This window comes from Cololabis saira, chromosome 24 (assembly GCF_033807715.1).
Source record: "Cololabis saira isolate AMF1-May2022 chromosome 24, fColSai1.1, whole genome shotgun sequence".
NCBI lineage: Eukaryota > Metazoa > Chordata > Actinopteri > Beloniformes > Belonidae > Cololabis > Cololabis saira.
Genome location: NC_084610.1, coordinates 7,924,251 through 7,940,711, shown reverse-complemented (window position 1 = coordinate 7,940,711; position 16,461 = coordinate 7,924,251). Strand labels below are relative to the sequence as shown.

The following is a 16,461-nucleotide window of genomic DNA, read 5'->3' as shown; positions in this document are numbered from 1 at the left end:
AGCTGTTGACCTGTTTTCAAAATAATTTTTGCTTCAATTTTCTTTATTTCTTTATTCTTTACATCTTTATGTTTTCATTGAACCCAACTTGAACCAAATTTGAACCCTATATGTCGAAAAATAAGAATAAATGACACAAATAGCAGACAGGAAAAAGCACATACACTGTCAAACCAATCACGTACGTCAGGTAAATCCGTTATATCGCCACCATTGTTTGGCAATACTGTATTGCCAATACAAGTTCAGGTAGTCATTAAAAGTCATTTATATTCCCACGAGCAGTGTGTAATTCTTTCATAAGAATATTCAAGAACAACAGCGACGCCCTGCGGCCAATCTGAGTCATTGCATGTCGAGAAGGAGCTGGGCTGTCTGCTGGATTTGACAGCAGAGGCGCGTCCGTGCTCCTGACTGTACGTAATGACGCAATGACGTCCTTGAAAAACGTCATTACGTCCAAGACGGGACGAAAATGGCGGAGTATCTGGCGTCCATTTTCGGCACAGAGAAAGACAAGTAAGTTTTATTTGATACTTTTTGCACGCATGGCCCAAGTGGTACATTTAGCACAGAGTGTATTTGCAGCGGCTGTGTTGTAGCTCCAGCCCGGGCTCGCCTGGTCGCCGTGGCTCTGCTCAGCGTCCCGGTCAACCCCAGGTTAGCCGGGGGATGCTAACGGGCAGCTAACGTATTGAATGAAACTCGTGAAGTCTTTCCCCTTAAACTTGGAAACTACTGCTCAGTGTTTGCACCAAAACACTTTCCTTGGTAGTTGATCTTTGGAAATGTTCACCCGTGTGAAGGTTTGTCTGTAAACAACCGAATAGGGTTGCCACCTGTCAGAAATATAAATAAGGGACGCCCTGATTTCAGCAGCACAGGAGCCAAAAAAAAGGGACATCCACAAAACTTCTAAAATGCATAGAAATGTATTTACTTTATATGAAAAAACAAAACGCTTTTATTTAAAGTTTAAAGAGCTTTAATAGCATTGAACTTGCATGACTGTAGAGACAGCCAACCATACTAGCAACTGAAATGTGATGCATGTCCACATCAGCCCAGATGTATAATACAGCCTACAGGTGAAGAATATGGTGTAAAAGTTAATTTATTTCAATAATTCAACTTAAAAGGTGAAACTTTCATATATCATATAGTACTCCAGAAAAAATATTGTATTCCGTTAGAAAAAAAAACTAGAGACTGACCTTATTTGGGGACCTTTTATTGGATTTTTTGACTTTATCAGAATCAGCTTTATTGGCCAGGTTCGAACATTGTCCAACAAGGATTTGACTCCGGTTATTTCGCTCTTTGGTAGTAAAATAAACAATAAACAAATGTGGTATTTCTATTTACAGAAATACATAGAAATATTATTGGACTAATGATCTGAATCATCTACTATATATTAATGAATGTGTTTACACAGGGCTTGATTATTTAATTTATTATTATTTTTTGTTCCAGTATTGATAGACATATGTTAAATGATTTTGAATGATGTAATCTATTGACCATATGAGGAAGGGAAGGGGAGAGGGGTGTGCTGTGGTTTTTTATTTTTATTTACTTATTTTTTTTTCTTTTTCTCATTTATTTATTTTTCTCTCTTATTATTATTATTATTATTATTATTATTATTATTATTTATTTTGGTTTAATTAATGTTATGAAAAGTTAAAAAAAAAGGGGGGGGGGGATATTGATAATTATATTGTTATTGTTTCTTTTTTTATGCCCTCAATAAAGATATCTATACAAAAAAAGGGGAAACTAATATATTACATAGTCTTATTACATGCAAATCAAGATATGTTAAACCTTTATTTGTTATAATTTTAATGATTGAATTGTTTATTGATTTTGTAAAATATTCAATTTTTTTTAGATTTTTTATTTGGGGTTTTCATAAACTGTGAGCCATAATCATCAAAATCATAACAAACAAAGGCTTGAAATATCTCACTTTGAATGTAGTGGGAAATAATATATTTGTTTCACCTTTTAATTGAATTTACTACGAATTAAATTTTGCAATGTATTCAAATTTTCAGACCTTCACCTGTATATGATGACATCAATAAATAAGAGCATAATATGTGTCTGTATTGATTCAATACGGAACGCAACTTTTAATTCCCAATTACGTAACAATTCCGTATTTAAAGGGACGGGTGAAAAACCCTGCAACCGAAGCAGGCAGTGTGGAGCCGCGGGGCGGCGCCGCCTGCTCGGCTCATGTTAGCGGGCGAGCAGCCGCGCTGAGGCGGACTGCTCTGCTCCGTCTCCCCGGGGGAGAGCAGCACAGGCATCCTGCACTCCCTGGCTCACAAATTACTTGTATCTTAAGGTGATAAACTTAACTTTTGATTTGATATATTTCTATCACTTTAATAGGGTGAGTATTTTGAGTAATGAGTGAAACTAGTTCATCCGAGGACTCGTCTCCATGGTAACAGATTGTTAGGTTCAACTTTTCAGTTGCATCGGCTCATCCCATGGCAGAGAGTCGATGCATTTAGGGCATGGTCAAAGCGACTCCCGCTCAAACCGAGCCTCAGCATGTGGAGAAGTGTCTCTCGTTTAAAGAAGTGTCTCTTTAAACGTAGGTTTTCCACACACAACCATCTCTGGGGTTTGCAGAGAATGATGCCCTATTGCAACAAAAGTTGTCTCTAGACGCTTTCCAGGGACCCAGAACATAAACCCCCGAGCAATTATTACATAAACAATGGTGGATAAAAACTTGCCTAGTGGGAGAAAAAAACCTTAATCCAAACAGTGGCAAGAAAAACTCCCTGTTTAGGAGGGAGGAAACCTGGACCAGGACCTTGATCATAAGGGGGGTAGAAACCTGGACCAGGACCTGGATTATAAGGGGGGTAGAAACCTGGACCAGGACCTGGATCATAAGGGGGGCCCTCCTGCTGAAGGCCAGCTGGGAGAGCAGTAAAAGAGGGAACAGACAGAGAGAATGTTAAATTCTTTTTACACACCCTACTCATAACCTCTGCTCTCCGCGCTGTACAGTCTCTAGCCAAAAACCACTTAATTTATCACTCCTTGTAATTTATAGTATGTTTTTTGTTTTGTTTTTGTCTTTGTTTTTTTGTCTTTGCTTCTTGTCTAGATACCTCTGTTACTTGTCCAATATATCCATTCTTTTTCAATGTTTGAACCCAAATGACTAGTTTTGTATAAAACCTCCTGAGTTGAGGTTCATAAAAGGGTAGGCATAATAAGCCTTGGCTTCAGCCTATACCTTTTCGGTGCCATTTAAAATATTGGACTATTTTTAGGTTGTATTATGTTGTATCCAAATGGACTGAAATAAAACTCAATCCATCAATCGAGAGAATGAATAACAGAGAAAGGAGAGACAGACTCAATGGCTATCTGGTGCAGTACAGGGATTATTATAAACAGATGTAGACAGCAGACACTGAGGTGATCATATTCAGCTAGTGGCAGTTGTCTGGATGAGAATACCTAGTTAATGTAAGAGAAGGGTGGTTCCAGATAAAAGTAGCTCAAATAGACTTGTTACAACCAATGTATGTGATGCAATCTATGTATTCCTCAGATCCACTCCGTTGGGGTCCGAGGTGTCAGGTGTGAAAGTTCACCCAAACTCGGCTGTGGACCAAACATGTGAACCCATCTAAAAGTGTGGGTCTCAGGTTCACTTGCAAATGAACCCGTTAGCTCTTATAGTGGGAAATGCAAACAGGCTATCCAGGGAACCAAAGAGAAGAAGTGATCGAGGTGGCGTAGGTTGCTGCCCAAACCGGACAGTTTCTTGTAAAAACCAATTAGGTTTAAACACCAAAGTAACATTTATTATATTATTACTACTGTTGTTGTTCTCATTGCTATTATTATCAAACCATCATCACAACTAAATTTTCTTTTTTTCTTTTCTTTTTTTTAAATCTGAACAGTAATCATGATAATGAAGTTATTATTATATTCTCAAAAAACTCTAAAAAAAAAAAAAAACAAAAAAAAAACAAAGGGAGGAGGGGGATAAATAAAATAAATGAATAAATAAAAATGGGAAAGCCTCTCCTCAGCGGGCAGCAGCCTCCTCTGGGTCTGGTTGGTCCAAGATGCGATCCCCCCTGACTCTAAATCACATCTGACAGAATTAAACAAAATTAATCACGGAGGGGGGCTCCTGCTCGCCTCCCTGACGCCCCGGTCTGACCTCACCCCTCATTGCAATATATAAATTACCAATTCTAATTCTAATAATTATTCTTGGCATTATCATGATATATTGTTTCATAGTGTATTATTATATTGAGTTATGAAATCTCATGGGATGTTAAACTATAGTATTATTATATATTATAGTATGGTGATATCATTTTGTTATATGTTAAGTTAAAATATTATAAAAATATTATGTTATATTAGGATATTATTACCGGTATATGCTATTATAGTATTACATATATTTATATTATATCGTGCTATATTACATCACTATATGCTAATTATTTATTTTCAAATTAATATTCTTAATCTATTTATCTACTTGTATTATATTATTTACACACACAAACACCTAGATACATATCATTGTAACTGATGTCATCTTTTGTCACTGTTTGTACTGTATGTTAATAAAATAAAAATAACACCAAAGTAAAAGCAGACACCCTTAGAGTATAAAATTGGTGTTGGGCCATTGTTTTGTTTTTCGGGGAGTGAACAAACTGACTGGAGGATAAGATAAACTTTATTGTGGCGAAAAAAAACTTGTTTTGGCCTTGAACGTGCTTAAACACAACTGCAGTTTTATAGAGACATAGACACTGAACATTTAGAAAGATAACATCAGTAATTATGTTACACATATTAACATTGTGCAATACAATGCATATAGGTAGACAAAAGACTTAAAAAAAAAAAAGGGAGGTGAAATTCCTCTCCTGGGTTTTCTTTCATTGCATGGTTCTTTTTTTCCTCCATGGTGAGCAGCTTGTTTCAGGTAATAACTGTCACACGAGTAAATCTGTAGTAAATGTTCACTATTGTCCAGACAGGTTGTTCTGGTTTTAAAATTGCAGTATTTAGATTAACCAAACAAAGTGAATTTTTTTTAGTATTCCTTTCCAGTTTGGACTCCCAAAGGCTATTGCGATGTGAATGCACCATCAGACTACAATTAACACAGGTTCACCAAAATTGGACAATAGAAGACTGAAAAATGTTGCCTGGTCTTGATTTCAGCTTCTCAGTCAGATGTTAGGGTCAGAATTTGGCGTAAACAACATGAAGGGGGGGGGGGTATTTTTCCTATCACACTTTGTGCCCTGTAGTACCATAGTAAATCTACAGCAAGTGTGTGACGCTGGCAGTTCAATATGAACCAAAATCCTTGGGGAATGTCTGCTACACCTTGTTGAATTTATGCCATAAAGAAGGCAGTTCTGATGGTCCGACAGGGTCCAACTCAGTACGAGCAAGGCGTACCTAATGAAATGACTACTAAGTGTATTTAAACAGTGGTTATCACAACCAAACGGAGTCCAAGAAAGTTATGTAATATTATTATACAAGAGCGGAGTCCAACCAAAATAACAGTATATCGAGCTTTGGTGTTCAGATGAAGTATGTGTTATAAAGGAAATGTCTGATGAAATCTGTGTTTTTACTAAAGTTAGTCAACAAAATCTGAAAGGGGAAGTTCAATCAATCAATACAGGAGTTTTTGGCACCAATGTAGAAACTGATTTTCAGAGGCCAGTTAGGATGAAGAGTATTAATAGAATTGTTTAAAAAATAATAAGCATCTCATAAAAGTACCATCATTGAAACATATCATTTAAAAATTATTGCTGTCAGGATTTAATAACCATAGTAGAGGGAATAAAGTGATTTATCAATTTGTTCTCCAGGGTACAAACATCACCATGGACTCGGTGGACAGAACATAATGCTGCCTGATTCTTCCAGAGAGGAGACAAGTCTTTGTTTTGTTAAGATAATCTTGGAGCAGACACTGTGAGCATTAGGTCACTTGATCCATTGGTTTGTGAAGGCCAGGTTTGAAGCTTGTTTTTCTTCATGCGGGCTGCAGCCGTGTTGCTTCAGAAGCCAACAGAAACGATTTTTGAGCGCAGTGTACCACATATAATTGGTTCGAGGTCAGTAAGCACAACAAGAATTCATATTGAAGGCGCCCCGGATTCTAGGGCTCACTGCTGATTCTTGAGAAAATTTAAGGATTTCAAGTGTGCCTTATAGTGCAAAATAATATACTGTATTACAGTACTATCCAGTAGGGTGTAAAATCCAGTGTTAAAAACCTTGATGAAGCACTTTGGCATTTAATCTTTTGTTTAACCTCCCTTTTATTATTCTTTTTTTTTTCATTGCATTAATTTTACACAGCTATATACTTCAGTAAAAGGAGCGGTTATGTTTCTTTTTTTAAAAGGTAATTGATTTTGTCTTATGTACATAATAGTAACTCATAATTTACTTCTCTGTTTTTTAAAACAAAAAAAAACTGCTCTAAATGTATTACCTCCAAATCTGTGTAGATTAACATCCTTATATTATCATAGACCTTTTTGATTTTGAATTGAGCTGAACTTGGTGTATGGAAAATATCAGGATATAAAATGTATATCTGAGCTAATATTTACCAGGTTATTTATTTTTGTGCACATCGCCCAGGCCTAATGCTGTGCATGCTTCCCTGGTACTTGTGTTGCTGCAGAAAGAGTATTCTCTCCTGCAGGTTATTTAGTGACAGCAGAGTGAAGCACTCTCACTCACGCCTGAACATATTGATCAGAATCTATTTCTGCAGAAGAACTTGGTTGATATGAAAAGCCAGCAATTCACATAAAAACATGTGATGACTATTACTGTGTGGTAAGTGCTAGGGCTGTTTAGTTAATGAGGCACTAGGCTTTAGCCTCACAATTTTATTGCTTTTTAACTTATTTTTATTGAAATAGTTTTTCTTGCATAAGAAACTTTCCAAAGAGCAATAACATTAACCTGTCATCAATTTATATAATATTATATAATTTATATATTTGGAATAAATGTTGAATTTTGTCTAAGAATATGTCTTATTGACATTGTTTTTTTAAGTGTGTAACTGCATAACCAACAATCCTTTTGAGTTGAAAATCGTGACCCCAAGAACCAGAATTGAATTGTGAAACACAGAAAGATTCACACCCCTGCCATCCATGCTGGCTGGACATGCACACAATAGTGAATATGGGATCAAACCATTGCTGGAAATGACATTTGCTACAGAATATTTGGGTCACATCAGGAGTGGGAGCGCCACAGTCCAGCCTCGTGGTGGTTTTGCTCTGCCTCAGGTTTCAGAAGCAGAGCTTCTTAGTGCTGCCTCTTTGGTTCGATAAATGAGATCATGGTGGGAATTATACTTTAAAGATATATTCCACTTAACTACTTCTTTAAAGATGCATTTTCCACATTTTCTTGTCCTTTCTGCTGTTATACATGTGAAAGGGATGATTGATGGTACCACTGTTCTACAAGGCTACCCTTAAAACAGCTTTATAATAATTTTTTATAATCAAGCTGTCGATTAGATTGTAAATTCAGGAGAAAAAAATTGTGAGTATTTATATTCTAATTATTAAAAAGAGCAATGGTGGCCCTGCGATTGCCAAATTGTGATCCCACCTATCCCCCACTTACCTGTAGGTTCCTATTAAACCTGAGATCAGTACTTAGGTTTTCTTCTCCCTCAGCCAGGATTTGTTTTTTACTAAGATGATCAGAAACTGTTGCATTTAATGCCAAAAATAGCAAGAGTGTGCAAGATAAATGTGAAGAATATACATTAACAATATTAAAATAAAATCAAGTGTTACTGAAATTACAGATATTTGTGATTAGATGAAGTAATGATGTTAAAGCAGCACAAATGAACTTGTGCAAGATTGGCACTTTTGGCAGTGGAGGTTTCATTTACAACAATTAATAAGATTTCCTTTTGATTGGTCTCCTCCTTGCTCACTCTCATTTTCTCTTCTGTTATAACTTTCTGCAACATCTTGGCTACTTGAAAGCTAGTTTCATTGTTGTTGATGTGTATTGCTCTGAAAGCCATACAAAGATGTCCAATTACTACAGTAGTTGAAACGTAACGTACAGTATGTTTTATACTGATAGCAGATACAGACGATCTGGAGCTCGACAGATCAGTAAGCAAGCAATGATTGATAATTCAAGGTGAACAAACGTACTGTATTTTGTTCTGATGATAATGCTTTCTGAGCAATAAAAGCAGTTAGTGACAAGTTAAATAAAAAGCCAGTTTAAGTCCAATTTTAATTCTGTCTTCTTAGTTCAAAACTGACTGTTGTATGGTTTGATAGCAGTGGGCACAAAAGAGCCTTCAGTTTTCCTCCTTGGAGGAATGAGGTGGTGGCTGAATGAGCTGCCTGTCTGCTGCAGGTCGTTATGGAGAGGTTGAGAGGGTTGTCTGGGTACGCTTTGGTTTTTTGGTTTTGCCCTTTATTCTTCTCTCAGTATCTGAAACAGACAACATTTCTGCACACAATGTCTCTGCCTAGTTGCGATTATGATATGGGTAATACTATCTGTAATATTTTTACTGGTGAACTAGGAGAACAAGGTATCCTATGTGGAATTGAAATTGACATCAGATAAAAAATATTTATTAACTAAATAAATCCAGTAATTAAACTTAATGTGCAGCCAAAAATGCATACATTTTCACCTTTGAACATATAGAGCTTTCAATGTACGTCATAAACCTGATTGGCTGCATTTCTTTTAGCTTAGCGACATAAATATGTTGAGCCAGTCTCAACAACAGAGAGCAGATTCAGAGATTTATTTCCAGCTGGGAAAACTGTATCAAGGTTCCAGTTGTTCAATTAAAAATTCAACATCTTCAATGACTGTCAGAGGCTGGTCATCTATGACAGACAATGATTATTTTTTTCTTTTTCTCCATAATTAAGCTGTCCCACATCGTGTTGTCCGTGTAGTCGTTTATAGCCTGATTCTTGTTGACCTGAAATTTAATGGATAAATTAAGATATTATTCAGTCTCTAAAATATAACAGAAACCATGGTCTATATCCTGATGGCTGCAGTCTCTTGTTTCTTGATGCACTCTGGTATTCAACAACTTTTGTAATTGTATTAATTTTTATTTGTAAATAATGACCAATGTGATTTTATAAATGAATGTCAGGCGTTTCTAGTCATTCCCAAAATAACCAATAAATATTTAAGTGTATTGTGGGTTTTTGGTCTTTCAATGTTGAACAAAAACAATGTTTTTGTGGAAAAAAAAAAATGTGATAATGATTTCTTTGCAAAATTATTGAAAAAAACTGTGCACGTGATAACGGTATTGTTTCTTTTTCAGGGTCAATTGTTCGTTCTATTTCAAAATTGGAGCTTGCAGACATGGAGACCGCTGTTCAAGATTGCACAACAAACCAACTTTCAGCCAGGTGAATTTCTGTCCCTAAACATGACTTGATTGCATAAGACTGACATTGAACCCCTGACTTTGCGGTGCAATGTCACCCTCCCGAGCTGCTGATGTCACAATGTTATGCCCAGGGACTCATTAATCATTAAAACCACACAACCTTTGACATATCAGCAGTGTGAACCCAGACATTGTGGCCTTATTTGTTTGACTCTTGACCTGAGTACTAGAGTGTGTCTAAGACTTTTTAACTTAGTTTTATTTGTGTTTATTTGTAAGTTATGTCATAACATTTTTTTTTCACCTACCAGGTTAGTTTCTTCCAATCCTAACTTGTTGATATTTTCTTCATATTTGTTAGCAAATGGTGCTGAAAGATGTTTCACCTGTACTACTGTTGGGATATGTAAATAAACCAAAGTGGGAGACATTTGTAAAAAATGGTACAGAACTTGAATTTTAGTCAACCAGTGAAGAAATGAAACTAAGACAAACAAAAGGGAAATTAAAATAATGTAAACAAAAGGAAAAATACATGGTCTTCTTCCAGCTGAAAAAGCCATTTTAGACCAGAAGTTCGGGTTGAGCTTCAAATAAAACATTCAAAAATTTCAGAAATGAGAGGCTAGAAAAGGTTTTCGATGCCTGATTTGTGGAATAACATCATCTGCAACTTTCAATCTGCATTTTCTTTTCATGGTTTATTTAAGGGTGATTATCTGTCCACTATTTCATGAAACAGTTAATCAAATCTGAGAAGAGTTTTAGGGCCAATCCCAAATATAATCCTGAAATATGTGATTTAAACAGAACGGGGCCCAAGATAGAACCCTGAGGAACCCAAATAAAGACCAGCAACATCTTACATAAAAGGATTTTATACAAAGTCTAAACCTCCTGTCAGGGGGATGAGATGAGAACCATTTAAGAACAGTTCAAAAAAATCTTGGATCCTGGTTAACGGGGAGCTGTTATTAACTGTTAAAAGTTGAGGTGAGGTCCACCATAAATAGAATTGGTGTCCTTGCAAAATTTAGATTAAATGAAAGGCTATATAGATATTTGTCTTTGGTTAGGTTGGATCCAAACATAATTTACGTATGAAGTAGTAGTTGCACAGTGGGTTCCTGAAGAGAAGCTGAGAACAGTCTGTTGTTAACAGATTTATATTTATAGTGTTCGCAATACCCGACTTTATTGACTCAATCATTTATAAGTTATCCATCCTGTCTGACCAGATGCTTGTTTTTGTTTCTTCTGAAGACCATCTTGATTCAGAACATCTACCGCAACCCCCAGAACAGCGCACAGACGGCCGACGCATCTCGCTGTAAGTTGTACATTTGCCAACCTTTTTGTTAATCTTGTTAAAACCCAGTCTTCAAATGATATGAAAGCTAGTGTCCTGCTTCAGCCCTGTTAGCTGGAGACCTGGCTACAACCAAATGATCTTTGAAGAACTCCAAATGTTCATTTTTACGGTGCAATAGCATCATACCTGCATGAGACTGAACCTTAATGACTCAGCACGGTGCATAATCGCCAAAGTAAACACCACTTCAAGTTCGTCCTGATGACGCTGAAGCGTGAGCAGTAGGTTTGCACTGTAAATATGTTGTTTCCAGTTTAGTAGAGCTGAAGCAGACCTTCTCAAAAAGGTTGGTATGAAATTTGTTTAGAGTCCCCCTGGGATTATAAAAATGCTTTATACATATATATATATATTTCTTGGGACACTGTATTCAGTGCATCTAGTGGGTGATGGGGGAAAAATACTGCAGTACCTGAGGTATTTATTAAAATCTGGTGTTTAATATGACTGTTCAGTGGGCTGCAATAAGCTTCTGCTCCAGTATGTGGATAAAAAAATAATCTGGTACCCTATTAGCTGTTACAGCACAAGTTATAGAAAAATATCTAATTACATTTTTTCTCCCCAGCTCTGTATTCGTTGGGATTTTTTATCACAGAAGCTTACGTTTTGTATTTCAGACCATTTCCCTCTTGAACATTCACCTTCATAACCTTCAAAACTGCCCAGTCTGCTGATGGTTTACACTGTAAGTTCTCCCTTCATCTGCAGGGCCCTCCAGCACTGACTACAGTTAACTTTATCACACCACCTCAAATCAATTTGGTTCAGTGTAGAAGTGTCCTCTAGAGATGTGGAGTCAGAACAGCTGGCCTCACGCTCTCTGCACATACCGGTAGTTTCTGCGTAACTCGCCCGAAGAGCAGTTTCTGTTTCAGATCCTTCTTTGTGGTGATGTGATCCACTCAAAAAGCTATAATTAATGTCTTTCTTCTGTGGTGTCTCCACTTAAATTTCACTTTACTGAGGACTGAGTTTGTCTGTGATTTACTTGAAGCACACTTCCACTGCTTAGGATACGGTTGGATATCAGTTCAATTCACCTTTTTATTTGTACAGCCCATCTGAGGTTGTCTTAAGGTTCTTTACGTAGAAGATGAGTCAAAAAGAGTGGCCTTTGGCCTCAACCAGCCGGGGGTCTGAGATGACAGGAAAGACAGACCAGCAAACGCAGACAGATCTGCCTATGAGACTCAAAAGAAAACAATTTCCTCTGCAGTAATGAAAGGTGTGTTTCCATTAGCAGGGGCATAAGAAGTCAAATACTGACAAATATTTTAAAGTTGAACCCAAAGAAAAAGCTGAAGACTAGAAGGGATCAACTACATCTCTGACTTTGCGTCTGTCAAATTTGAGTGTAAATACCATCCAGTAACATGCAGAATCCACACACTGTAATGTTTACATGCTGTAACAATGATAATATCTTCCTAGTTTATGCTGATACACCTGAAACTCTTCTGAACACTGTCCGTCTAGCTTAGTCTTGAACGTCTCTTATTGGCGTTTTCTAGGTGCTGTCAGCGACGTTGAAATGCAGGAGCATTATGATGAGTTCTTTGAGGTGAGTGACCTTTTTGTCCCGGATGCTGGACGACGTGACGTCACATCTGTGCCATCTGCCTTTTGAACAGCATAACGACCAAAAACAGCAACAGAAGCAGCGTGTCGTTGCAAAAACTTGTGCGTTTTTTTTTTTTTTTTTTAACGATTTAATGGTCAGTTTTTGGTTCGGTCTAGTAATTAATATAAGGAAAAAGTATAAATAGCTTAGTATATTTGGGGTGCAAAGAAGAAACTGTACTGAATGCCTTTGAAGGTTACTCACCTCCTTAAAAAAAGACTTCAAACTTTCAAAATCACATTTCTTTATGGTTTGCACTGCAAAACTCAACATAAACTCTACTGGGTTTTCTTCCCAGTTCAAATAGAGATTTCTTTTTGGTTCACATCTAACATTGAAAGGACTGGTTTGACTGGTTGTTTTTGTTTTTGTCTTGCTTCCTATGTAGGAAGTATTCACAGAGATGGAGGAGAAGTACGGAGAGGTGGAGGAGATGAACGTGTGTGATAACCTAGGCGATCATCTCGTTGGTAATGTCTACGTTAAGGTAGGTGAAAGTTCTACCAGATATCTAGCAGACACAGTTAGCGAGAATCCACACTTGTGGGTTTGGTACCCTTCTCATTCACTGCACGTTTCCCCCACTACAGGACCAAAGCATTGCTGTATTTATTGGAAATGGAGGTTACATTTAAACTTGATTGATTCTTTGTATCAAAGACAAAAAGAAATGGTTTGGCTGGTCAAGCTAACAAATGTCAATGTGACAACAAGGCATGTTTTATAATATGTCATGTTGGCTGCTGCCTGTGAAACGGTGTCTTCGGTTTGCAGTTTCGTCGTGAGGAGGATGCAGAGAAAGCAGTCATGGACCTGAACAACCGCTGGTTCAACGCACAACCCATCCACGCAGAGCTCTCCCCCGTCACTGACTTCAGGGAAGCTTGCTGCCGCCAGTATGAAATGGGGTGAGGATCCGCACGCAAACGCTGGAATCTCATCTGCTAATGGAGCAGAGAGATGAACAGTAAAACCAGTTAAAAAATGTTAAACATTTACAGTAATTATAGGGCAATATAGTGTTATTTTTACTCAACCTTCTCAGTATGAGTTATAGTTTTGTGTAGCTGCAAAACCTGTCCATCGTTTCATTCTGTGGTTACAGCACCAAACACTAGGTGGCGGTGAGGGTGATTTTCTCTGCTGAATCGCTGACCTTCTTCCCCTTCAGTCGTAGCAGCAGAGCAGATCTTATGGGAGCTGCAACAACAGCAAACAATGCAGCAAACTGTCTTTATTGGAGACTTGGAAATGACGATGAAATCGTAGTTGTAGATGAAAATAAGTAAAAGCAATACGATACTACTAAGTAGACCAAACACATCTGTTGCGATCGATCCGACATGTAGTAGCATCAGCGTAAAGGTGCATGTTTCCAGGATACAGCTAGTGTACATCGATGATTAGACACAAAAGCATTAAATGCACTCACAAAATTTGAAAAAATGATTAAAGCGTGTAACAAGTCTTGGTTGTAAAACAGTTTAGATGTTGTTTTATTTGGTCTCATAGCAAACTCCCCACATATTAACAGTTAAAAGCTCAAACGCAGAGTATTTTTAAACTGTTCAGATGTGGATAAGAGGATGACTATTCCCATCTATTCTACGTCAGTACTGACATACTTCTCAGCTGTGATCATCCTCTCCAGCCAGATGTTTGCCAGCTGCCAAAGAAATCAAAAAGAAGTGACTTTTTTCATTAGGTGGTGCAGTTATAATTGGACAAATCGGAGGATGCAGAAAAAACATTACATTTCCTCGTCAGTAGCTCGTCTCAGGTTGCTCAACCTCGATGTCCGTTGCATCATCCTCAAAAAGGAAGATTGCGCATTTAACAAAACGGTCAACTGGAGGGTTTGAAAATGGGTTTAGTTCCTTTTTTCTCTTTTTTAATAAATGTTACATTAAGCTCCTAGACATCGATTTTTTTTTAATGGCTCTAATCTTATTTTCTTTACTTTAGCACAGCTTGTAGTCATTTCTGTACTAGTACCGTGTGGATCAACTCTCCAGTGATGATGATTGCCCTGCGGCACACAAGACTTTTTTTAATCTAATTCGTTCCTGATTCACACCTCGTATGGAGGAAACCCTACATTCAGATAGCCTATCAACATTTTATGATTGATAAGTCTAGTAATCATATTTGTTGCCGCCACCAAAGTAGCATTAGTCATTCTCACAGCGTGTTTAGCATAGTAGCGTAGGGCCACCTAAGTTTACAATGAACTTGATCAAGCATATTTTATCCCCTTTTTTTTCAGTGCAAGAATTTTCCACTTGGAATAATTGACTGTAGGATTAAAAACCTGAACATATTTCAAAATAGCCTACATTTGTAATCGATTTGCACTGATGCAGAGCTGATCAATGAAATGGAGTTTAAAAAGGTTCAGCTGTTGAGGGGAACTTGTTTTTAGTGAAAGCCCATGCAGGACAGTGGCAGTAAAATGCAGGGGAAGGGTGACAGCAGGGTGATTCCCCTCACAAAGCTTCTGTCTGCTGCACTCAAAGGGCTCTAAGATCTCTGGTAACACTACAGCAGGCTATAAACTGATATAAAACATAAGAGCGGTTTACGCCGAGGTAAATTGAGGACAAGGTGGTGAAGCTTCGCTCCGGCTGTCCTTCAGCAGGACACTGAAACTGCACCAGCTGCATGGGCACGGCGCAGGCTGTTACACTTTCATTCAAAAACAAAGATAAGCTTTGTCCTCTTACTTGGAGAGGGACCTTTAGAGTCCTCCAGTGATTTTCCATTGGATTCTGGATTGTTTGTTTTGTCTGCTCGTCGACTGGTGTTCTGGTGCTGGGTTGGCATGATGGTGGCGTGTGTAACCAAGAGCCAACGGTTTTTGGTTTCTTTTTGTTCTTTTGGGAAAAGCTTTGTTCAGTGCAAGGCTAACAATTTTCACCTCCCCGTGTGTGTTTTTTTTTTTTTTTTCACAGGGAGTGCACTCGAGGTGGCTTCTGCAATTTCATGCACCTGAAACCCATATCACGGGAACTTCGACGGGAGCTGTACGGCCGTCGCAGAAAAAGGTGCAGAAATCCTTCCTGGGAATCAAACAGGCAAAATCTTGAGAATCACTTTGGTTGTAAATGAATCTAAATGAATTCTTCCATCAGGCACCGCTCTGGTTCCCGCTCACGGGAACGACGCTCCCGCTCCAAGGATCGACGACGGGACCGCGGGACCGAGAGGCGGCGGTCGAGGGACCGGGAGCGCTCCGGAAGATTCTGAAAGAAGCCAAGACCGACCCACCAACTCCCACCCTCCTAACCCAGCAGTGATGGAAACGTTATTTTCTTTTTCTGGTGACTTGTTGGATGTTATTTTCTTTTCTTCCCTTTTTTTAAGACAAGCTTGTGTCGCTTTCTCAATAAAACAGATTTGTAACTCTGCACTGGCACAACGTGCTTGAATGAACACTTGCTTATAAATGTGGAAGATGTTTCACAGTCACAATAGATTACTCACAAATGTTTCTAATGTCTACTAGAGTTGAAACTGTCAAGATGAATATCTCAGTAGATTCTATCCTCTGAAGAGTTTTATTTTTTAAGTTTCTTAACTGATGCAACTTTCAACTTCTATTGGTTCCTGTGCAACATAAAAACATCCATAAAATCTTCGTCTTCTCAGGACTGATGGATCTTTCTATTGTTTTGACCATTTCACTTTGATCTCACAGAATGTCATTAAGTATGAATGGATACAAACTAAAATAGTTTTTTCCCCCTTCAATTATGTTTGTTTTTAAGTTATTTATTTGACAGATTTGCCTTTGAACCTGTGTAAGAAACATTCATGAAGATGTCCTCCATAGGAAAGGACACATTTAAAAATCGGTATAATGAAAAGTATCAAATGTAATATAGATCCCTGTCAATGCAGGAGTTAGTCTTTAAACCTCTTGATTTAGATTTTATTCTGAAACTGAAAATTTACCATAAATACTTCCAGGAAACTCAA

At 37.7% G+C, this 16,461-nt stretch overlaps 1 protein-coding gene across 1 annotated transcript; it reads left to right on the top strand.

Moving 5' to 3' along the window:
• Positions 1-469: 469 nt before the first annotated feature.
• On the top strand, positions 470-15,890 carry LOC133425067 (splicing factor U2AF 35 kDa subunit-like). Its single transcript, XM_061715726.1, has 8 exons — positions 470-519; positions 9,419-9,506; positions 10,751-10,817; positions 12,374-12,423; positions 12,872-12,970; positions 13,258-13,391; positions 15,435-15,527; positions 15,615-15,890. The coding sequence occupies exons 1-8, from the start codon at positions 476-478 to the stop codon at positions 15,727-15,729; spliced, it is 690 nt and encodes a 229-aa protein (XP_061571710.1). The 5' UTR covers positions 470-475; the 3' UTR covers positions 15,730-15,890.
• The last annotated feature ends 571 nt before the right edge of the window (positions 15,891-16,461 follow it).